Source organism: Aspergillus glaucus, assembly GCF_001890805.1.
Source record: "Aspergillus glaucus CBS 516.65 unplaced genomic scaffold ASPGLscaffold_3, whole genome shotgun sequence".
In the NCBI taxonomy this organism is placed as follows: Eukaryota; Fungi; Ascomycota; class Eurotiomycetes; order Eurotiales; family Aspergillaceae; genus Aspergillus; species Aspergillus glaucus.
Genome location: NW_019170455.1, coordinates 366,611 through 388,345, shown reverse-complemented (window position 1 = coordinate 388,345; position 21,735 = coordinate 366,611). Strand labels below are relative to the sequence as shown.

At 50.7% G+C, this 21,735-nt stretch overlaps 14 protein-coding genes across 14 annotated transcripts; 7 read left to right on the top strand and 7 right to left on the bottom strand.

The window, feature by feature from the left end:
* Positions 1-344: 344 nt before the first annotated feature.
* Positions 345-3,251, top strand: ASPGLDRAFT_980112 (uncharacterized protein). Its single transcript, XM_022550620.1, has 7 exons — positions 345-693; positions 746-854; positions 909-1,073; positions 1,131-1,192; positions 1,254-1,980; positions 2,031-2,088; positions 2,142-3,251. The coding sequence occupies exons 1-7, from the start codon at positions 456-458 to the stop codon at positions 3,138-3,140; spliced, it is 2,358 nt and encodes a 785-aa protein (XP_022404359.1). The 5' UTR covers positions 345-455; the 3' UTR covers positions 3,141-3,251.
* A 110-nt stretch (positions 3,252-3,361) lies between these two features.
* ASPGLDRAFT_118344 (aldehyde dehydrogenase family protein) lies at positions 3,362-5,023 on the top strand (the record flags this gene model as incomplete). The annotated part of the gene is made up of 4 exons (XM_022539955.1): positions 3,362-3,852; positions 3,904-4,219; positions 4,274-4,639; positions 4,700-5,023. 4 exons carry the CDS (start codon positions 3,362-3,364, stop codon positions 5,021-5,023), a joined length of 1,497 nt encoding a protein of 498 aa, XP_022404358.1.
* Positions 5,024-5,332: 309 nt separating this feature from the next.
* ASPGLDRAFT_42713 (uncharacterized protein) lies at positions 5,333-6,011 on the bottom strand. The gene is made up of 3 exons (XM_022545652.1): positions 5,705-6,011; positions 5,527-5,648; positions 5,333-5,474 (listed from the first exon to the last, which is right to left on the bottom strand). The coding sequence occupies exons 1-3, from the start codon at positions 5,772-5,774 to the stop codon at positions 5,388-5,390; spliced, it is 279 nt and encodes a 92-aa protein (XP_022404357.1). The 5' UTR covers positions 5,775-6,011; the 3' UTR covers positions 5,333-5,387.
* ASPGLDRAFT_117993 (uncharacterized protein) lies at positions 5,855-6,547 on the top strand (the record flags this gene model as incomplete). Its single annotated transcript, XM_022539920.1, has 4 exons — positions 5,855-5,911; positions 5,971-6,177; positions 6,227-6,309; positions 6,364-6,547. Coding segments are annotated over 4 exons (531 nt in total), but the record flags the coding sequence as incomplete, so codon positions are not given.
* A 1,664-nt stretch (positions 6,548-8,211) lies between these two features.
* ASPGLDRAFT_118907 (uncharacterized protein) lies at positions 8,212-8,616 on the top strand (the record flags this gene model as incomplete). Its single annotated transcript, XM_022539996.1, has 1 exon — positions 8,212-8,616. A coding segment is annotated over one exon (405 nt), but the record flags the coding sequence as incomplete, so codon positions are not given.
* A 422-nt stretch (positions 8,617-9,038) lies between these two features.
* ASPGLDRAFT_63815 (uncharacterized protein) lies at positions 9,039-9,862 on the bottom strand (the record flags this gene model as incomplete). Its single annotated transcript, XM_022548715.1, has 2 exons — positions 9,039-9,409; positions 9,523-9,862. The coding sequence occupies 2 exons, from the start codon at positions 9,860-9,862 to the stop codon at positions 9,039-9,041; spliced, it is 711 nt and encodes a 236-aa protein (XP_022404354.1).
* Positions 9,863-10,159: 297 nt separating this feature from the next.
* ASPGLDRAFT_118297 (oxidoreductase, short-chain dehydrogenase/reductase family) lies at positions 10,160-11,115 on the bottom strand (the record flags this gene model as incomplete). The annotated part of the gene is made up of 3 exons (XM_022539951.1): positions 10,160-10,574; positions 10,636-10,950; positions 11,009-11,115. 3 exons carry the CDS (start codon positions 11,113-11,115, stop codon positions 10,160-10,162), a joined length of 837 nt encoding a protein of 278 aa, XP_022404353.1.
* A 657-nt stretch (positions 11,116-11,772) lies between these two features.
* ASPGLDRAFT_118437 (superoxide dismutase) lies at positions 11,773-12,519 on the top strand (the record flags this gene model as incomplete). Its single annotated transcript, XM_022539959.1, has 3 exons — positions 11,773-11,814; positions 11,863-12,333; positions 12,406-12,519. 3 exons carry the CDS (start codon positions 11,773-11,775, stop codon positions 12,517-12,519), a joined length of 627 nt encoding a protein of 208 aa, XP_022404352.1.
* A 112-nt stretch (positions 12,520-12,631) lies between these two features.
* On the bottom strand, positions 12,632-13,099 carry ASPGLDRAFT_32157 (uncharacterized protein; the record flags this gene model as incomplete). The annotated part of the gene is made up of 2 exons (XM_022544141.1): positions 12,632-12,845; positions 12,903-13,099. 2 exons carry the CDS (start codon positions 13,097-13,099, stop codon positions 12,632-12,634), a joined length of 411 nt encoding a protein of 136 aa, XP_022404351.1.
* A 464-nt stretch (positions 13,100-13,563) lies between these two features.
* Positions 13,564-15,259, bottom strand: ASPGLDRAFT_164057 (glycoside hydrolase family 47 protein; the record flags this gene model as incomplete). The annotated part of the gene is made up of 2 exons (XM_022542566.1): positions 14,920-15,259; positions 13,564-14,869 (listed from the first exon to the last, which is right to left on the bottom strand). Exons 1-2 carry the CDS (start codon positions 15,117-15,119, stop codon positions 13,564-13,566), a joined length of 1,506 nt encoding a protein of 501 aa, XP_022404350.1. The 5' UTR covers positions 15,120-15,259.
* A 606-nt stretch (positions 15,260-15,865) lies between these two features.
* Positions 15,866-18,580, top strand: ASPGLDRAFT_119047 (histidine biosynthesis protein HIS4; the record flags this gene model as incomplete). Its single annotated transcript, XM_022540013.1, has 3 exons — positions 15,866-16,712; positions 16,765-18,327; positions 18,381-18,580. The coding sequence occupies 3 exons, from the start codon at positions 15,866-15,868 to the stop codon at positions 18,578-18,580; spliced, it is 2,610 nt and encodes an 869-aa protein (XP_022404349.1).
* A 196-nt stretch (positions 18,581-18,776) lies between these two features.
* On the bottom strand, positions 18,777-19,709 carry ASPGLDRAFT_117852 (rRNA-processing protein UTP11; the record flags this gene model as incomplete). Its single annotated transcript, XM_022539909.1, has 2 exons — positions 18,777-19,553; positions 19,614-19,709. The coding sequence occupies 2 exons, from the start codon at positions 19,707-19,709 to the stop codon at positions 18,777-18,779; spliced, it is 873 nt and encodes a 290-aa protein (XP_022404348.1).
* Positions 19,710-20,119: 410 nt separating this feature from the next.
* ASPGLDRAFT_32153 (uncharacterized protein) lies at positions 20,120-20,593 on the top strand (the record flags this gene model as incomplete). The annotated part of the gene is made up of 2 exons (XM_022544140.1): positions 20,120-20,261; positions 20,340-20,593. The coding sequence occupies 2 exons, from the start codon at positions 20,120-20,122 to the stop codon at positions 20,591-20,593; spliced, it is 396 nt and encodes a 131-aa protein (XP_022404347.1).
* A 222-nt stretch (positions 20,594-20,815) lies between these two features.
* Positions 20,816-21,580, bottom strand: ASPGLDRAFT_89510 (putative transcription initiation factor TFIID, 31kD subunit; the record flags this gene model as incomplete). Its single annotated transcript, XM_022550467.1, has 1 exon — positions 20,816-21,580. A coding segment is annotated over one exon (765 nt), but the record flags the coding sequence as incomplete, so codon positions are not given.
* Positions 21,581-21,735: the final 155 nt, after the last annotated feature.

The following is a 21,735-nucleotide window of genomic DNA, read 5'->3' as shown; positions in this document are numbered from 1 at the left end:
GGATGCGAAGACATTTAAAGCAGTAAATGGGTCACGTGACACGATCATAAGATTGTTGCATGATGCATCCTGTGCAGTGGATGGAAATATACTCTAGTGAATACATGGATAATAAAAAGGGACAACCATAGCCCATGATTTCTTTCCCTCTTCCTTTTCTTTCCTTCTTGTCCTCTCAGCTATCAACTGGCGCAGAGTCTATAGCCACCTAGGCCACTTGATCTTTAACTAGCGATATCGGGCTATGTTGTCTTCAATACAGCTTGGCCTAGTGATATCTCTTTCTCAAGGGTCACCGGATTCTGTTAAAAAGCCTTCACAGTGGCAGTACTGACATACTGATATACGGCCAACGTTTCCGAGAAACTTCGGAAGCTGGCCTTTTCCGTTTTCCGCCATGGCTCCGGAGCCTCATCCTTATTTTTACTTTGCAGTATTCTATACCAACACTTAAAATGAATGCTTCGGAGCAGGAGACGGCAACAGCCAGCACTCTTTTGCAGTCCGGATTTCCATTCTGCCCATTCCCTCAATACCAACTGGAAGACCTCCCCACCGAGGGAGTATTGGAATGGGTGGAAGAGAAATTGGATGCAGGCCAACCATTTGTCGTACGCGGGTTCGACAGACTCGATACCTGGGATGCTGCACTACTCACCAGAGAGAGCCTTTTTAATCTTCTATCCTTGGACTGTATGCATCTAAATCTCGTGATTGACGAACCGGAGCTTACTTTGTCATCTAGCAATCCTTGTTAGAAACTGCCAAACCGGACGCGATATCCGCGCTTCGGTGCAGGAATTGCTGCGTTCCGAAAGGTCTGGCCGCAAGGAGAAGCGTAGAATTCGAGAATCGTTAGTGTCTCTTGCTTGTAAGTGTTGAAAGGGTTCTTATGTTAAGTCGTCTAGGCTCTATGCGAAGGATCTACAATGTCCCCCGCGTTGGGCTGAATCGCTAGATGCCCTCCTGCCAGAACCATTTCGATGTCTTGGGTCCCTCGACCTTTTTCGGGTTTTACCCAAACATATAGCCCCAGAAGTCTTTATGGCATATGTGGGCACGCGGAATTCATTGTGTGTCTTGGACTATGCACCCTTTTATCTGCGAGGGCTAGCTAACTCTTGACACAGTTCCGGATTCCACAGATGTTTCAGCGGCACCGTTGCTTTGAACTTCTTACTCGAGGTTGACGGTACGCTCATTATCCTGCCCAATCCTGACTTTGATACTGAGTGGTCATGAACCCGGAATAGGCACAGGCCCCGGTACAGTTTGCTACGGCACAGATCGGGATAGCCAGGAAAAATACAATATATTCACGGAAAAGCTAGGACTATCTCCCCACACCGACTGGGTGAACATTTTGCCAGCGCAGATGAAACCCGCAGATTTTCCAATCTACGTCTATGATCAAAGACCAGGTGACCTGATCATATTCCCCTCGGCTACTGCACACCAGGTGTGCAACCTGGCCCCGAGCGTTACGAAAGTTGTCTGGAACATCCTTCATCTTTCCTCGCTCATGGCGTTTCGGCAGGATGTCCAGCCTGCGTATCAGCACCAATGTCATGCAGATACTGGCCGGGTACCATTAGTACCATTTAATAGCTTACACCGTGCCTTTGAATCCAAAGAGCACTATCGCACAAACGAACTTACTACCTTGGCAGATATATTCCAAAAACTCGTAGATGACCAGATCATTGAGCGCGAAATAGATACTCCTATGCGGCCAGTTGATCCACAGAGTGGTGTGATTGAGTGCAATTTCTGTGGCTCAACGATCTGGAATCGCCATCTACATTGCGACGAGTGCGGCGACTTTGATCTCTGCATGACCTGTTTTATATCTGGTCGCAGCTGCAAACATACGCCCGCATACTCGTGGGCACAGATCGTGCCAATCCCAGAATGCAAAGACCTTGTGAAGCACGTTTGGAACATGTTTGGGCTCGCTCCTAGACATTCTTTGCCTGCCAGGTAAGCTACTAGTTTGCCTTCACACCTATCGATCTACTGATTCTTTCTAGTTCCAAATCACTCGGGACCTTGGCTGCTCAAGCGGTGCTCACTCGTCAAGATTCTACGGTGGGCGTTCTTTCATTGTCGGTATGGAGAGCAAGGCACTGACAGCTCCGTAGGAACGGCTATGTCATCTATGCAGGGACAGTCATCCACAATGGAAAGGCATTTCCTGTGAACGGTGCTCTTCTTTCTTTTGCTATCGCGGCCTTTTCCGTCATTTTGATATCGAAACCATCGCCTTGCTACGAAATGTAGGGCCATGGACCTGTCCAAAATGCTCTAGGATTTGCAATTGTCGCTGTTGTCATTTCCCTCAGCCATACCAGCGCAAACACCGACCAGCCGGTCCCCGTGTCAAAGCAATCGACTCACGTGGCTCCGTCTATGGATTCATGGATAATGTATTCGACCACAAAAGAGGGAAAAGGCCGACCGCCGCTATTGAAGATACTTCGACATTATCGCAGGATAGTCCACAAGGGCAGAAACGGCCGCGCACTGAGAGCAGCGACATGCTCCTCGATATTTGGAAACAAGATCGGTTCAGAAGACCCAGGTCAAGGATATTGACCAATAGAACCAGTACCTCACCACTTGGACTTCCTCCTATTTCCGAGCTGCCCGGCATGGGGTCTACCAATTCTCGGATCGAGGCGCCTGTCCGCATCAGCGATTTACTCGTCCAGCAGGGGAGCCTGCCCACAAATGAAGGTGCTGACCGTCGAGCATTCACTTCTCCAAGCTCTTCAGCACATAACGCCTCTCCAAGGTACGAAGCTAGGTCCGGTGGTATCACCGTAACTCCGACCAGGCCCGAAAAGCCTCGCCCCCACGCCGTAGCGGGCCCCCAAACTAGCGCGGTGCCTGGACTGGGGGACATACATTCCCTTGAGAAACGCCTAGAGGCCCTCCGCACCTATGCAAACGGCCTTCTGGAACTGTCACTGACAGACTCCCACACCCAAGTTCTCGACCGGATCCAACAGCTGCAGGGGCAAGTTGAAGCGGCCAAGAGAAAGAAAGCGGAGGCTCTATTGAGTAGTTTACGGACGGATTTTCCCGATTTGGCTGACGTGGCCATGGAAGAAGCACGGCGGCGGGGAGTCCTGCAGTAAATGATGCCAAGAGAGTCCCACTATCTGCTTACAGGCCTTCCGAGATTGACGTGTATAGTTATAAGGTTATGGTCTGTTTCCGAGCGACATTTTTAATCATCCTTCCCCGCTTGCCCCTCTTCGTTATAAATGCTGCATTCCATAGCGTGCTTGTATTCCAGCATATTTCTCTTTATCAATTCATTCAAGAGCGTTATTGATATTTATCTGCGCACTACACCATGACCGAAACACTCCATCTCAACGGCCGAACCATCTCCCTGCCTACAGGCCTATTCATCAACGGCCAATTCGCAAACAGCAAACAAGGTGCCAAATTCGACGTTGAAGACCCTGCCACAGGCCAACCCCTCATCTCCATCGTAGAAGGCCGCGAGGACGATGTCGACGAGGCAGTCCGCGTTGCTCGACAAGTCTTCGACGCCGGAGACTGGGCACAATCTAACCCCACCTACCGCGCATCTCTCCTAAACAAACTTGCCGACCTGTTTGAAGAGAACAAAGACGACCTGATTGCGCTTGAGTGTGCTGACACCGGCAAGACTGTGAAGCTTTGCTCGTCGCTTGATTTCCCAGCCTCGGTCGGTACTTTGCGGTATTATGCTGGTTGGGCGGATAAGGTTGCGGGGGAGACTTCATTTAATATCCCTGGTACTTTTGCGTATACCAGGAGGGAACCTATTGGGGTTTGTGGGCAGATTATTCCGTGGAAGTAGGTCGTCTGCATTGCCTGCCTGGCCGTCGTTGGATGCTGACTCAATAGCTTCCCCTTGATGATGTTCATCTGGAAAATCGCCCCAGCATTGGCTACCGGAAACACAGTTGTCATTAAGTCCGCCGAAGCCACTCCGTTGTCAGCGCTCAAGGCCTGTGAATTGATCTCCAAGGCTGGCTTCCCGCCTGGCACGCTCAATCTGGTCTCTGGATATGGCAAGACAGTTGGAAGTGCCATTGCCCATCACATGGACGTGGACAAGGTTGCGTTCACCGGATCGACCACTACTGGACGTGCGATTCTGCGTGCCTCGGCCGCGTCGAATCTGAAGAAGGTGACTTTGGAGCTGGGGGGTAAATCTCCGGTATGTACCCGGCCCCGGCTTATTCTACAATATGCGAGGGCTAACGCTTCGCAGAACATCATCTTCCCCGATGCCGATGTAGACAAAGCAGTGGACTGGTCCGCATGGGGCATCAACATGAATTACGGCCAGACATGCCACGCAGGCACACGCATTTACATCCACGAAGACATCTACGATACATTCCTGACCAAATTCACCGCTCGCCTGAAGGAGATCATCGTAGGCCATCCCTTTGACAAGACCACGAAACAAGGCCCGCAGAACAGCAAGATGCAATACGAGAAGATCCTGGGCTACATTGATTCCGGTGTCGAGGAAGGTGCCACGCTGCATCTTGGCGGAAAGGCTATTGAAAAAGAGACTGGTGGGTACTACATCGAGCCGACTATTTTTACAGATGTGCGGCCGGAAATGAAGGTACTGCTCCCCTTTTCCTAAATATCTTCTTCTTCTTCTTCATGCTTATAAGTGGTATAGATCATGCGCGAAGAAATCTTCGGCCCCGTCGTCGCAATCTCCAAATTCTCCTCCGAAGCCGAAGTCATCAAGCACGCCAACGACACTTCATACGGTCTTGCCGCAGCCTGCCACACTAAGGACTACGAGCGAGCTATCCGAGTGACGAATGCGCTGCGGGCGGGCACAACTTGGGTGAACATGTATAACTTTGTGCACTGGAGTATTCCGTTTGGAGGGTTCAAGGAGAGTGGGATTGGACGGGAGTGTGGAGCAGCTGTGTTGGAGAATTATACGCAGACGAAGGCGGTTTTCTTTAATATGGGGGTGCCGTGTCCGGAGTAAATAATACATAGTCTTGATTAATGAGTGGCTTTCTTCTCCCCTTCAAGCTGGCCATTTTGATTTACAAATTCTTCACCGTACTGCTCACCAACAAGGTGGGTGGTATCCATGATTCATCCCAAGCCCACCGAACACCCGAAACGGAGATAGTCTTTCTCGGAAACCCAGAAAAAAAAAAAAAAAAAAACACTCAAGCGGGGTTTCACTGATCAACACGCATAGACGCAACCTTTCTCGGATTACAATCGCATCTCAGCCGGACGATTTTAACAAGGCAATCGCTGATCTAGAGGAGGGGAGGGTTATTAAGCCCATGATTTGTTGAGATTGATCAATGAAACTATCAAGTATAATGCCATGCGTCTCACATTAGTCTTGTCTGCTTAACAGCTACCTGAGCTGCTCGTTCAAAATCAGACTCGGCAATCAGATTTAGACCTGATTCCTGGATCTATAGATAGTCAGTATTAGGAGACTTTGCCTCAGATTGATGTAATCCTTACCATACGTTGCCCCTCCTCCGAATTCGTCCCCTGTAACCTCACAACCATTGGACACCGCAATGGGCCTAACCTCGCAGCAGCTTGAATAATGGACTCAGCCACCATATCGCACCGAATAATACCTACAGCAAAAGCCATTAGCGACGATCTTGGACAGTAGGAAATGGGGAGTACACGCCCCCATAAATATTAACCAAAACAACCCTAACCCGCTCATCCTCCAAAACAATCTCAAACGCCTTCACCATAGTCTCTGTAGTAGTCTGCCCACCCGCATCCAAAAAATTCGCACTCCTCCCCCCATGAATTGGGGCAGCGGCTGTTGAGAGAGTATGGGAAGATTGATTGCTTGGTTAACACTGCCGGGACGACATATCATAATAAGGTAAGACCACCTCCCGATCTATAACCGCAGCGTTGACTTATTGAATAAATGGTGAATAGCCCACGCTGGACGTGACAGAAGAGGAATCCAACCGCTGCTTCGACGTCAACGTCAAGGGTATCTTTCATGCTACGCAGAGCCTGATACCAATTTTCAAAGAGAATCCGTCTAAAGAGTCCTCGATTGTCAATATCGGCTCGGTAGGCGCTACCAGACCGCGCGCGAGACTCGTTTGGTATAATGCCTCCAAAAAAGCTGTGTGCAATGTACGTATGCTCCGGCTACCTACATAGATCGATCTCTGACCATGACTAGGTAACGAAAGGTCTAGCCGCTGAATATGGACCGTTCGGTATTCGGGTTAACTCTGTATGTCCGCTTCTGGGCGTGACTGGCCTGTGAGTATTTATTTTATCCTGAGCTAGACTGTAACAAGAGTTAACGGTCAAAAGATTCAAAGCATTCACAGGTGTCGAGGACACGCCAGCGAACATGGCCAATTTCACGAGTAACGTGCCCCTGGGCCGATTATGCGAGGCCGTGGATGTCGCCAACGCGTGCTTGTTCCTGGCTAGCGATGAGTCGCGATTTATCATGGGGATTAATTTGGAGGTTGATGGGGGGAGAGCTATATAGAATATGTAGGACAAATTTACAAATGCTCTCCGTGCTTCGGATGCGGGGTTTCTCTCGGAAAACTGGAATCCGAGAATCGTCGACCAATTAGGGTTACATGGCTGACCGATTGTATGTATAAAGACTATATCCTCTTGTTCATTTTTTTTCATTCTTAAATCTACATATTCTTTGATCCCTTCAATTACACTTCAATGCTTCACTGCTAGTTATTAGTCCAAAAGGGAGGGTAGCCTAAGCTGAGAATTAGCCTAGGTGTTACAGACCTTATCCTGTCAGCCTCACGTGACGATGCGGGGAGTTAAGGCAGAATCATTGGGTATGCTCAATGGGATGATCAGTGAGTTAAGCAGGGGTCCTGGCCTGAGCATTAAGGAAGTACGACATACCTCACGTGACCTGCGGGAGGTATACAGGTATACAAGTCGGGAGTTATACTATTGGTTTTGTATAGGGTATACCAGTATACTTCGGGGATGTTATACTGATATCGTGGAGGATATATAAGGACACTCATTCCTGTACTTAGTTGAGTTCTTCGCGATTGTCTTCGTCAATAAAGCATTGGTTACCTTTCTAGTTCAGACTCGTCAGCACTAAACCAACAACTAAGTATACGTACTTAGTTGACCTTGTTTCTCTACTTCGTCACCTTATTTGGATTACTTGTTTACGGAGCCTGGCTGGGGCGATATACCAAGCAGCGCATTCTTTACAGAGCCTTACTGGGGCGAGATACCACGCGGCGCATTATGACTTAGACCTTGGGGGTCATTATCGATATAACGACGACGACGAAGGACACTCAGGTGAGTGCCCCAACTGAGACTTAACTAACTAGAACCTTAGGTTACGATATGAAGAGAAGCTAGGTTGTGACACTAGGCCACACCCACCCTGCTCCAAAAACACAAGGAGAGCACTCTGCTCGAAAGCCCTGCGCATACAGGCGGCCTGGGGCGAGGAAAAAGATTAGAAATATTATAGAAGGAGGTGTTGCCTCAGGAACTTATAGGGACAAGAGACCGTAGAATAGCTGCTGGCCTCGAGTCCATGAATCATGGTCTATCATAGCTCTAGGGCTCGGTATGGACAATAAACTTGATTAAATAATAATTATTATTATTATTAGTCCAAACAACCATGTTCGCTCATTCGCAATCGCCGTCACCAGGCGTCCCCAAACTACTGCATTGTATGCGCGGGCTCCTATAAAAGCCATGGCATCTGTGAGTAGTTCTCAATGGTTTGGAATTTTCTCAATGGAACAATGATGGACTCCAGTCAGCGCTGTAAAACACTGATTTATTCCGCGAACAAGCCTATATCGGAGGCCGGTGGCAGGATGCACCGGACAAGAAGACATTCTCTGTAACATGAACCAACTCTCAGTATTGATCTATAGGAAGGAATATCTGACGCATGTGCTCAGACCTGGCCGACAACAGTATCCTAGGGACTTGCCCGGACGTGTAAGTCCTCACGATTGTGATACTTCAAAAACCCCAGGAAAATGACCCGCTAACCCACTCCAACAGAGACGAACACGGAGCCCGCAAAGCCATCGAAATAGCCCACCACTCCTTCCAATCCTTCCGCCACACCCGACCCCAAGACCACGCCCTCCTCCTCCGTCGCTGGCACACCCTGGTCCAAAAAAAAAAAACATCGAGCCCCTTACCCGCATTCTGATGCTCGAAAACGGCCGCCCAATCACCGGCGCCAAACAAGAGATCCAATACGCCGCCTCCTTCATCAACTGGTTCGCCGGCGAAGCAACCCGCTCTTATGGATACATGACTCAAGGCACAGCACTGGGCAACCGGGTGGTCACTATCAAGCAGCCCGTGGGTGTAGTTGGGGTATTGACGCCCTGGAACTTCCCGTCGGCGATGATCACGCGGAAAGTCGCGGGGGCGATTGTGGCAGGATGTACTGTCGTGATCAAGCCGGCTGCTGAGACGCCGTACTCTGCGCTGGCGCTGGCTGCGTTGGCTGAAAAGGCGGGGTTGCCGGCTGGGGTGTTGAATGTGGTTACTACGGATGGAAGATCTCGTAGACCTTCCTAAGCCACAGTCACTCTTTTCTCGCTGTCTTGGCCACCGGTACAGATCTGCAGGGGAGAGCGCACTCATCACTGAGCTCATATTCTGTAGCTGAAGCCACATGATTTCGTTGGCTGTATGACTCCAATTCGGCAGCCAGGGCATAGTCGACCGCTTGAATCAATATGATACAAAGAATATCATCTCGATTGTAAGTAGAGACATGGATGATGTGAAACTAAATGCGAAGTCAGGAGAATCTAACATCGATTTTAGAAGGCTTATGTCCAATTGGGCCGGTGAATTGCATAACTACAGTGTCTTGGAGTCATATGCCTTGCACATGTGGGAATTCGGACTGAGATCGCACTAATATAAAGGAGATACCAAGAAATCTTACTCAAGTTTATTCTTGACTAGTAAAGATACCTCCATCACTTTTGACCTTACATCTTCCTGAGAAAGGTCTTTGGCATAAAAAGCTCTACCATCCCCGGCTTAATCGTCGCAGCTGTTTCCGCAAAGTCCGCCTCAAGCCATGGTTGCCAGTCCCAGTCAATCCAGTCTTCGAATCCGTAGGTCTGCCCTCGAACTTCATGCCAACGCAAAAGAGGCAAGATGTATGTACCTTGCCAGTACTCAGGCTCTTCTTGACCCTCAGGGACATATACCAGCCGCTCAAACCGTACATGTGCAAAATCAATGAAGACGGTATGTGTTTGTTCATCCTTGAGGTTGACCAGCATGATATTTCTTGGACGGAGATCCTCAAAAACAACATCCCTGGCGTAGAGCGATGACTCAAACTCAATGTGGACTTCATGATGCTTTGGCGTGCCTTATGGGAGAGCCCGTTGGGACCAGCTTGTTGCATTGACAGCCCCTAGTATATATTCAATCAGGATGAGTCGGACACTTCGCTTGATTGACTTTCGGCGATATCGAGAGAATAAGAGCCATGGTATCGAGGAATTGGGGAACCTTGGAGGTCGTAAAGAGCACCATAAGCTGCTGTTTCATAGGTGTAGCCTTTATCAGCAACTAGAAACGGATTGACATAGAATTCATTGTCATCGATGTACATCGGATCATATAGCTTAGCAACCACATGCTGGCCTTGGGATAGTCCATCAACTGGAGGGTTTTCAGTGAGGACTTCGACTTCAACCACTTGAGCGCTGTGACAATTGCCAACGCGCACTGTGTCATGGACTTGCAGTTCAAGGCTGAATAGGCCATATGAGCCCTGCAATGGGGGTATTGAAGGCATCGTTCAATGGGATGCAATTGTTCCATTTTTCGGGATTCCGCTTTGCTATTGAATTTGCAGCCAGCGAAGGGAGGCCGCTGTATGGGAGGAGGGGGGTACATGTTGTTGAATAGTAAACCGCCAACCCCTCGTATAAGGGATCCGGGGTTTCCTCTCGTCGAGTGGTTTAGCGGACATATTTCAGTATCGGAATGTTCAGGATATGGACACTCGATTTTGATCATTCGGTAGGTAGGTAAGCCTGACGCAGTGGGAAGAACTCCGATCCATTACACGATTATATACAATTAGAGCCCCTCACAGCTTATTCTTCAACACACTCCCCCCATCAAGCACAATCGTCGCCCCGTTCAGATGACTACCCGCTCGACTCGCCAAATAAACAACCGCCCCCGCAATATCCTCCGGCCTCCCCAACCTCTTATTTGGACTCTCTTCCTCCAAAGCCTTCAACCCGCCCTGCTTCTCGATCAGCCCAGATGCCATCTTCGACGGGAAGAACCCGGGCGCAAGCGCATTGCAGAGGATATGCCGAGGACCGAGTTCGATAGCGAGGTTCCTGGTTAGATGGAGGACGGCAGCTTTGGAAGTGGAATAGCTGAATGTGGCATTTTCGCCGAGAGAGCCGACGCCGATGCCTGCGACGGAGCCGGTGATGATTACTCGCGAGGGGGACTCGCGGGTTGCAGATTGGGAGAGGAGAGGGGCGAACCTTGACAGGGGTATCAGTATATGTGGATAATAGAGTTGGAACCCCGGGGGGAAAGGCATACTTCTGCACCGAATAAAACACACTCTTAACATTCAAATCCATAACCTTCGAAAACGCATGCTCGGGGTGCGTCTCGAATTTCTCGCCCCATGTCGCGCCCGCATTCGCAAACAGGATATCCACATGATCCGTCGTCTTTTTCACCTCTGCAACGAGTCTATCCAATTCGTCCATGCGCGAACTATCGGCGGGGACGGAGATGGCTTGCGTGCCGGGGCGCTTGTTCGGGAGCGCATTGAGCACGGCGACGGCTTCTTCGCAGGCGCTGGCTTTTCGCGATGTGATGTACACTTTTGAGCATCCGGCTTGGAGGAGACTATTTTATCCTATTAGTTTGGTTTCAATTTGTTGCGCAAAGGGAATTGGAAGCATACCCCGACGCGGCATGGAGACCTAGACCCCTTGAACCGCCGGTGACGACGGCGACTTTGCCATCAAGGGAGAAGAGCGAGGAAAAGTTATCGAGATGTGCTTCTGACATTTTCAATTGAGTATTATCTGGCGATTATCTGGTAAAGATAGAAGTATGAAAAGTCGAAACCATGCCCCTGTGCTCGTACCGGGGTACTTAAATGAAGTCATACCGAGAGCCGAGGTTCGGTGATACCCCGCATGATTAGTGATCCGTTTGGGGATGAAACGAGGTTATTCGAACTACAAAGGACATCTAGAGTGGTTTATATGGGCGAAAGTGTTCTCTGTTTGCGACATAGGTTTGATAGTACACCTGTATAGAAGTGGTAGTGGGAGTATGCGGGCGTCGGCGAATCGGTAATCTGGGGTGGGATGCGGTACGGATAAGAATAGATCCTAACCCTAATCGACAGCCAGGATAACATCATTTCAGAGAGATATTCATACAGAGCATTCGTTACTAATTGGCAGTCAGATGTCATCCATACAGAGTATCATTGGATAGAATCCCGTAGAAGTCCAGAGTAATGTGCTCAATCGTGCTCCAGAGACCCATCAAGGTCCCTGGAGAAACCCGCTCAAACACGCGCACTAGAGTACCTTGGAGATATATCTTCTTTCTCTTCTTTTCTTGCTTTCTCTGACTTCTCTTCTTTCAATCCCTCAACTACTGCAAATTAGCTGAATTCGAAACGCCAGTCAAACACAAACTACAATAATCACCATGTCTCAATTCACCCTCCCTCCCCTTCCCTACGCCTACGATGTATGTATCTCTCCTCCCAGCTAAGCCTCTCATACTAATACAAAACAGGCACTTGAGCCCGTCATCTCCAAGCAAATCATGGAAATCCACCACCAAAAGCACCACCAAACCTACATCACCAACCTCAACGCTGCCCTAACCGCCCAATCCACCGCCCTCCAATCCCAAGACGTCCCCCAACTCATCTCCCTGCAACAAAAGATCAAATTCAACGGCGGCGGCCACATCAACCACTCCCTCTTCTGGAAGAACCTGACCCCCGCCAGCTCCCCGCAGGCGAAGCTCGAGTCTGCCCCCGGTGTCAAGGCGGCGATTGAGAGGAAGTGGGGTAGCTACGAGGGATTCCAAAAGGTGTTTTCGGCTACGTTGCTGGCAATCCAGGGGAGTGGGTGGGGTTGGTTGGTTGCGAATAAGCCTAAGGGGGAGTTGGAGATTGTGACGACGAAGGATCAGGATCCGGTTACGGGGGATACGCCGCTTTTTGGGGTGGATATGTGGGAGCATGCGTATTATTTGCAGGTGAGTCTCTTTTCTTTGTTCTTGTTGCTTTGTTCCGGCCTTTTTATACGTTGGTGCTAATGATGCTTGTAGTACCTGAACAACAAGGCCTCCTACGTCGATGGTATCTGGAAGATCATCAACTGGTCTACTACTGAGGACCGGTACCAGAATGGCATTGAGGGTCCTGCTGTCCTCAAGCTGTAAAATAGATCATTATCAGAACTCAGTAAATACGCTATGATGTATGAGCATCAGAATAACACGAAAATGCTATGAACAATTCACCGAAACTCCAAGCACACAAAGAGAGAATAAATCAATCATATCCAACAACTCCCGTCCCCATCCTCCCATCCGCAACAACCGTAACCTGTCTCCCTACAATCCCCGTGTCTGAAATCCCCAAGTCCAACCGTTCCGGCAACTCGCACTCCATCTCCATCTTAGAAGCCCCAGGTTGAGGTCTCAGGCGGAAGGCATGCAGCGGTGATGATGTTAATGTCGATGAGGATGTGAGATCTCCGTACTTCCTGTTGTCCTTGTTAATAACCACCCGAATACAGGTAATGGAGCGGTAAGAGACTCACTCTATCCGCAAATCTATTGCGGAAGACCCCCAGAGCGCAGCGAGAGAGTCTATATCGTTATTGTCGGCACGAAAGGTGGCTTGTGTGTTTTCTTTGTCGTTATGAAACAGGACAGAGTAGGAGTTGGCAGAGGAAGAGGAAGCTGGAAAGAGTACGGCGATACGGCCGCCGGAGCTAGGACGAGGAGGGCCACACATTGTATAGATTAAAGTGGAGTATGGTATAAAAGTATCTGGGGTATGGGATAGAGTAGTGTAGAAGGATGTATAGTATGCTAGAATGATAACAATAATGAGATTGAACAGCTACAGGAGAGCATACTTATATGTGTCCCCCCAAGGTACTCCCTTCCAAGGTTTTTGCTTCATCTTTCTCAAGGTTGCTCAAATCTGCGCAGTGGGGCGGAATGCTAATCTTTCCTATTTGAGTATGCATATTTATTTTAGCACTGCATAGTACGACTACATAGTACGAAGTACTCTATAATACAGAGGGTTTACGGAGTATACTTAAGTGAGTCCCATCTCCAGGGACCATTTCGATCTTTACGACGATCTTTCGGGTGTCTGGGCCTAAGTTTGGACTTTTTTGGCAAGTATCTCTTATCGTATCGATAGACATTATGATTAGAAAACCCAGTTTAAAGTAAGTATAGAACACGTTAAGAATATACTCGGATAGGATGCGCCTCCGTGTTAAACACAAACTTGTTCCCATTGCCCGGCTTCACCTGCCACTCATCGTCTCCTGTCACCGCCAGATACGCATACTTGAGCACTTCCGCAAAGATGAAACTCTCCTGGTTGTCCTGCTTCCCACCTCCATCCTTCACATTTACATTGTTGATTCCTGCGAATCCAGAGTCTGTCCGGCATGTGGCATTGATGGCCACGAATGCATCCCACACCCAGTCTCGGTACTGTGTCTCACCGGTGACACGATATGCATAGTAGAAGCTCTCAATTACTTCCGGCCGCAGGATGTACACCCCATTGGTGATGTAGAAACCGGCTTTCTCGAAAAACACCCGCTGGTCATTTGGCACCGACTGCGCATCCCATGCAAACGTCTCCGGTCCGATTCCCGTCGCCGTCTCGTTGTATGTCGCATGGCACCCTTTCACGAGATCCCGGCCGAACTGAACCAACTTGTCGTCACCCAGCACAGTCCCACCCAGCAGGAAGCTACCTCCATCGAAGCAGGTCAGGTGCTGCGCACTGAGACCAAGCTGGCCTCTGTTGTATGACGCCAGAAATGTCAAGTCCGGCCGCGATGACGGGTGCGACTGCAGATGCTCAATGGTCGAGTGGGCGGCTGCCACCCATCGGTCCTTGTACAATCCAAAGCGATACGGGTCGTAGACGTACATCTTGATCAGGTATTCGTAGAAGGAATCCGCGCCACCGTTCCAGCTAACTGCTGCGTCGGTGAAGTTGCCCGTCGCGATATCAATGTTACTGCCCACCAGACCGGGGAAGGGCTCACTGCTGGTCGGTTTTGGGTGCAGTAGATACTCTTGTGCCTTTTGACTCAATCGCGCATACTCTGGATCACCCGTCAGGTCACTCAATCGCGTCCATTCCAGCGTCAAAGTGCCCATTCCGGCAAGTGAGTTGTATGTCAGACCGTCGTTCTCGTGCGAGGTGATGTTGACGTCGTTGATCGGCACCCCGGATTTTGTGTCAAAGGCGAACTTGAGTACGTCTGCTAGTTTCTTCGACTGAGTAAGAAGCATGTCCACCTTGGACGAATCTTGAACCAGATCTGCCATAGGGCCTTTCAGCAGGTCGTATCCGGATAACATTCCCGCGAGGTATCGGATGGTAGTCTCGAACAGACTGACCAAGGATGGAGTGGTGGAATAATCGACAGAGGCAATATGGTCGAGAATCTGGTTAACGACATCGGCTTTACGCATCAGAATCGCGGTCGAGAGGGCATCAACGGCAGAAGCGCCCCATCCGTTTCTATACAGTACATCATCAATATCATACAGGCACGAGAAAAGGTGACATACCTGGAATCTCCGTAGCCGTTGGAAACCGAACGCAACTCGTCATGAGGAAAAGCGTATTTCGTATAACCATTCCAGGCATGTTGAAAGGCTTCTTTGACCGCGTCCGCTTGAGAAAGGGCCTCCTCTTGATGCAGAAGTGGCTGGGGCGGAAGGGTCGCAGCCAGCGAAGGGCCGATGAAGAGAAGGCTCGAGAGGCGCATGTCTGGCAATTAACGAACGACTAGAAGAAAGAATTCAACAGCAAAATGTATTAAAAATTATAAGATGTGACAGTAAGTGACAGTAAGTGGCACAACAGGAAGGCGCGAGTCGCATATTTGTAAGAGTGACACAATCACCCCTGCGTCGCAAAGAAAGAATGCCGCATTTTGCCTCCAATAGTCGTGTTTGCTGTAAGGAATCGGCCTTCTTTATTGGGGGTCGTTAGCTCTTTCCATTTTTCCGTGTCAGACATTCTTCTGACTGCATGATCCCAGAATACACGAATTTGTTTGCGATGTGAAATCACATGTACTTGACTGTACTTGTAATACACCGAATATGATCGGTTGTGGTGATATGTCAACTACCCAAAAACGGAAGTCCTGAAGCTATACAGATTCTAATTAGCGTGCTGCTATTGGTCAATCCTTCGGTCAGTATAATCAACCTCACTTTTGGCTCTACCTCTCTAGAATTTTTGATTCCGCATATGTAAATTGTAATTGCTAATTCTATACCTTTAACTTGACCCCCTTATACAGAAAAAGACAAAAATGGGTGAATGACCGGCTGTGGCGGGGCTGAAAAATCGACAGTATGACTCTTCCGGCTTCAGCTTCTCCTCTTCTTCCTCTCTCCCTCTCCCAACTCTTTCTGTCATTTTCCTCAGGACACAGGGGACTCTCTTGATCTATTTATCTTTCTCATTTGCTTGTCTCCCCTCGTTAACTAGACATACGACAGAATGGCAGCCCCCCTCCTCGTCTCCTTCGACCCCGCGGCCCCCGCTGGTCTCTCTCTCCAGCAGATCGCATACCTAGGCCGTGTCCTCGTCAGGGTCAACAATCTCAAGCAAGCTCAGGAATTTCTGCGCCAGAACTTCCGGAATCTCGACGTCTACCTCGATGTTACCGACATCCCTTCTTCCGGAGATATCGTCGATATCCTCAACACCGGTGCCGCTAAAGTCTTCATCTCCCTTGACCAATTAACCACCCTGTCTCAAGAACAATCTGTTCCCTCCGATCGTCTCATCGTCTACACCTCGTCCGATAGCCAGATCGATGCTTTCCAGAAATGGGTGGCAGAGAATCCCGAGAGGAAGGATGCCGGTCTCGTTACGGAATCGGCTAGCAAGGCCCTGGCTGATAAGCTGGGCATGAACCTCGAGGCGCAGAATCTCTACCAGAACTACCGTGACAACGTATCGATTACAGAGGAAGGTCTGAAACAAACTATCAACGAAGGTGCTGTTAGCGTCGTTCCCGCACAGAGCCTGACCTTCGAGCGCAATCCCTCCGATGGCCAGATTTCCGCCGCTTCGCTTGTCGCTGCCCGCGCCGTGGTCGACCAGGGCAATGGCTTGTATGCCACCCTTGTCACCGATGAGCGGGGTGTCTCTTTGGGGTTTGTCTGGAGCAGTGATGAGAGTATCGCAGAGGCCTTCCGTACTGGTACTGGTGTCTACCAGAGCCGGAAGCGCGGCCTGTGGTACAAGGGTCAATCTAGTGGTGATGTGCAGGAACTTATCCGTGTTGGATTCGACTGTGACAGCGACTGTCTGGTCTTCATCGTTAACCAGATTGGCCGGGGTAAGATCAACTATCACAAATCCAGCCTTGTCGGAACTGACGTTTTCTCTAGGATTCTGCCACCTCGGTAGAGCAAGCTGCTTCGGTCCCTACAATGGTCTCTCTCGCCTTCAAAAGACCCTTCAAGCCCGCAAGGCAGACGCCCCCGCCGGTTCCTACACTGCGAGACTGTTCAATGACCCCAAACTCGCCCAGGCTAAGATCATGGAGGAAGCCGACGAACTGTGCCGCGCCAACACCAAGGAGGAGATTGCGTTCGAAGCCGCCGATCTGCTCTATTTTGCTTTGACCCGCTGCGTCGCCAATGGTGTCAATTTGGAGGATGTCGAACGGAATCTCGACCTCAAGAGCCTCAAGGTTAAGAGGAGAAAGGGTGACGCCAAGGGTCCCTGGGCTGAGAAGGCTGGTCTGGCACCTGCAGCCGAATCTAAGCCCGCCGAGGAGAAGAAGCCCGAGCAGCCCGCCGTTGACGTGAACGCCCGACTCGAGATGACCCGTGTGGTCACCGCTTCGGCACCAGAGAACGTCGTCCGCGACCACCTCAAGCGGCCGTCGCAAAAGTCGAACGAAGCAATTGTCGGCCTTGTGCGTCCCATCATCCAGGACGTTCGCGAGAACGGCGATGCGGGTGTGCTCAAGTACACCCACAAGTTTGAAAAGGCTACGTCCTTGACGTCTCCCGTCCTCCACGCACCGTTCCCTGCGGAACTCATGAAGATGTCCCCAGAGACGCAGGAGGCTATCGATGTCAGTATCTCCAACATCAGCAAGTTCCACGCCGCCCAGAAGGGAAGCAATGATGCACTCAAGATGGAGACCATGCCGGGTGTGGTCTGCTCACGTTTCTCGCGGGCCATTGAGCGGGTTGGTCTTTACATCCCCGGGGGTACTGCCGTGCTTCCCTCTACAGCCATGATGTTGGGTGTGCCCGCCATGGTTGCTGGATGCAAGACCATCGTGCTCGCCTCGCCCCCGCGTGCGGATGGCAGCATCTCCCCTGAGATCGTCTACGTCGCCCACAAGGTCGGTGCTGAGAGCATTGTTCTCGCTGGTGGTGCTCAGGCTGTGGCTGCCATGGCCTACGGAACCCCAAGCATCAGCAAGGTCGACAAGATCCTTGGTCCCGGTAACCAGTTCGTGACTGCTGCCAAGATGCTGGTGGCCAACGACACCTCTGCAGGTGTCAGCATTGACATGCCCGCTGGACCCAGTGAGGTGCTTGTGGTGGCTGACAAGGACGCCAACCCAGCATTTGTGGCTTCCGACCTTCTGAGTCAGGCTGAACACGGCGTCGACTCGCAGGTTATCCTCATCGCGATTGACCTTAACGAGGCTCAGCTCAAGGCCATTGAGGATGAGGTCGATGCGCAGGCAAGAGCCCTGCCCCGGATGGATATCGTCAAGGGATCTCTGGCGCACTCTGTGACGTTCGTGGTCAAGGATATCAACGAGGCCATGACCCTCAGCAACGAGTACGCTCCGGAGCACTTGATCCTGCAAGTGCAGGATGCCGAGTCCGTCGTGGACCTGGTACAGAACGCAGGCAGTGTGTTCATCGGCCAGTGGACTCCTGAGAGTGTGGGGGATTACTCTGCAGGTGTCAACCACTCTTTGCGTAAGTGGCCTTTCGTTTCTATGGATCTATTTACTCGTGCTAACATTTTACAGCAACATACGGTTACGCTAAGCAGTACTCCGGTGTCAACCTGGGATCCTTCCTCAAGCATATCACCAGCTCCAACCTGACTGCTGACGGTCTTTACGGCCTGTCACGCACAGTCGAGCAACTGGCTGGTGTTGAAGGACTCGAGGCGCACAAGAGGGCTGTCAGCATTCGTGTGGCTGAGATCAAGCGGAATCAGTCGTAGTCGCTTTCCTCATTTCTCATGATTTAACGTTGGACATATAGTATGATAATGAATAAAAGTTATCTATGTAGATGGTTCTATCTCTGAATTAGTGGTATCTACAGCATGCTATAGAATGAACAAGCAACAACTTTTCCGGACCAATGACAACAGGGAATCAATAACAAAGCAAATCGTCATAATCATAATAGAGGAATTATTTCTTCCTCTCCCGAATCTTCCACTTGATGCCATTCTTATTCGTCCCCCCAACAGAGTTATCCATCCGCCCTCGTTGCCAGTCCAGCTCGCGCTCCGCGGCGGTGATATCAGCAAATTGCTTTTGAAGGTGTTTGAGCTTATTCTCTCGCGCCTCAACAGCTCTCTTGCGCAGCTTGCGTGCTCGTCGTTCGTCAGCCAGCTTCTGTCGTTCCGCCTCGAGCTGTTTCCGAGATTTCTTCTGTTTCAGCCGTTGTTCGAAGGAATCGTCCATATCCTCATCCTCATCCTCCTCCTCTTCCCCCCGTAGCCTCCGATTCTTCAACTTCCTCTGTTCCTCCCGATCACCCGCAAAAACCACCTTCTTCAGCTTGGTCTCCTCAACCTCATCCCCAAAATCAAACCCCCCAAACTCATCATCCTCACTCATCTCCTCCCCCTTCCCTTTCTTATTATCATCCTCCTTCCCCCCAAGAACTTCCCTCATCCCCTCCTGCAACCTAACCTCCTGCTCAACCCTCTCCATCTCGCGCCTAACCCTCTCCCCGACGGTCCGCAGATACGCCGCATCCTGCGTCTTCAGCAACTTGATCGCCTCGTGGCTTAGGCTGGCGGCGGAGTCGCGCGATCCGGAACCGTGTTTGCCTGCTTTCCCGGAGTGGGAGGACATCATGCCGAAGGCGTATTCATCGGGGTTGCGGTCGCGGGCTTTTTCGGAGAGGCGGGCGAGTTTGGCTTTCTTTTGGTTGTAGTCTTTTGCGCGGAGGGAGTAGTCCTTTTATTTGTTAGTACTTCTCTTTTTGAGGGATGGATTGGGGGTTAAAGGGAAAGGTACCTTGTGCTTTTCGAGGATACCCCATTTTTCACGGCCTTGGAGTTGGCCTCGCTCGCGGTGTTGCCGTCGGTGGACGGCGTTGCGCATGGACGACATTTTGCGATTTCTTTCTTGTTATCACAGTATAAATAAATTATAGATGACGCTGTTGCAGTCAAAAGAGAAAAAAGTGTTGGACGTCGGCGGAGGTGGATAGTTGAAGAGTTGAAAAAAGTTCTCCGCCGGCGGAAGCTCCAACGTCGACTTTCTCGGTCAGCTGCTCTTTTCCTCGACGGTGCTTTTCTTGAACCTCTACAATCGCAGATACTACTCCCTTTGGCTCACTCTATTCATTGTCTGAATTGATACACTCGGTTCAGTTTAAGGGGCTCAATCCAATCCCTCACTCAACCCAGGCAACTCACCTACTGTTGTCCCCACCTCACTCACGAACACCGCACCGCACCAGAGTTACAAACAGTCGAATCTCGAAATCTACCCAGCGAAAAGCAGACCAGACAACCAAAATGACAGACCAACAACAACCACCCCGCCCCAAAATCAAATACAACCTCCGCAACCCCCTCCCCCTCTCCGCCTCCCAAGAAGCAGAAGTCCAAGACCTCTTCCACAAACGCGTGCGAAGCCATTGCGCCGCTGAGATCAAGGGTACTGTCCCAATCCTCCTGTCCCCAAATTGTGTCCATCTCACTATATCAAAATGAAGCCTGCTAACCGGGGCTGCAGCATTCGCCGAATGCGCCGTGAACCGCACCGTAACCGCAACATGGATCTGTCGACAGCAACGACTCACCATGAACGGGTGTATGCTTGCGCATGCGAAGCCAGAGGAGGAGGATCGGGCGAGGGAGGAGTGGTTTGCAACTGCGGAGGAGAGGAGGAGGGTTAGAAATGAGGAGGATGAGAGGGTGAGGAGGAGGAGGGAGGAGGTTATTCGGATGATGAGGGAGGATGATGAGAGGAAGAAGGCGTCGGGGTAGGCTGCCTTGGCTTCTTGTGACGTTGTTATTGTGGACTACTTGTACGTCTGTGTATGTTTGGCGTTGGATCTGGCGTTGCATTGTGTTTTCGGTTGATACGGTCTCAGGGCATTTATGTTATGTACAGTGCTGTCGTGAGACTTGTTAAAAGGTGAAAAGAATAGATATGAATCTCCTAATCCCAGCTATGCGCCTAACTCCGTAATCAAGTGTAATTGTTAATCAGACATCCGCCATTGCCTTGTCTCCATCTTCATCCCCCTCTCCCTCGCCCATAGCAGTATCCTCTCCGAAAATATCCTCCATCTTCCCATCCTCATCATCATCATCATCGCCATTCCCTTCATCATCCCCCTCCCCTTCTCCCTCTCCATCCACTGGCTCCTGGATCTCCTCCTCACCCTCACTCTCCCACTCCTCCTTCATGTCCCACCCAACCCCCGTCAAACAAAACCTCTCCGGCGGCAACCTCATCCCCCCCATCACCAATCCCTGATGCGCCTGCGGCGCCCGATTCGCATTACCCGCATTATCAAACCCCCTCGAAGCCCCGGGCAACGCAACCCGATTCCTCTCCGTCGCAACATCCATAAGAAACTCCTTCGGCAGCCCCGTCTGAAACTGATAATGCAACCTCGACGCAATACTCAGCCGCATCGCCGACAAACTAACCGTGTTCACATCGTGCGCTCCTCCACCACCTCCACCCCCGCTGCCGCCGCCACGGCCACTACTCGTCCCTGATTCACCAGCTGCAGCCGCATACCCCTCCGTCGCGAGATGCACGGCGTCAGTTAGGACGTTGGAGGTGTAGCGGTAGGCGAAGTCGAGGAGTTGAAGGGGGACGCGTTCTTGGTAGGCTGTTACGCCGAGGGAGGCGAGGAGCATGTGGATTAGACGGACGTCGCGGGGGCGGCGCGTCTTGCCAGAGTCTTTTAGGGAGGTTGCGGGGATTTGAGTTGGTTGGGGAGCGGAGGCTGATGTTGGTGCGGTTGTGGTTTGGTTGGCGCTGGGGGTTTGCGACGAGGTGTTGTTGTTGTTGTTGTTCATGTTAGTGGTGGTGGTGTTGGCGTTGTTGGAGGTTGGGTCGGTTGTTGGGGGGGAGAGGGGTTGCGTAGGTTGTGATGTTTGGTTTGGTGATG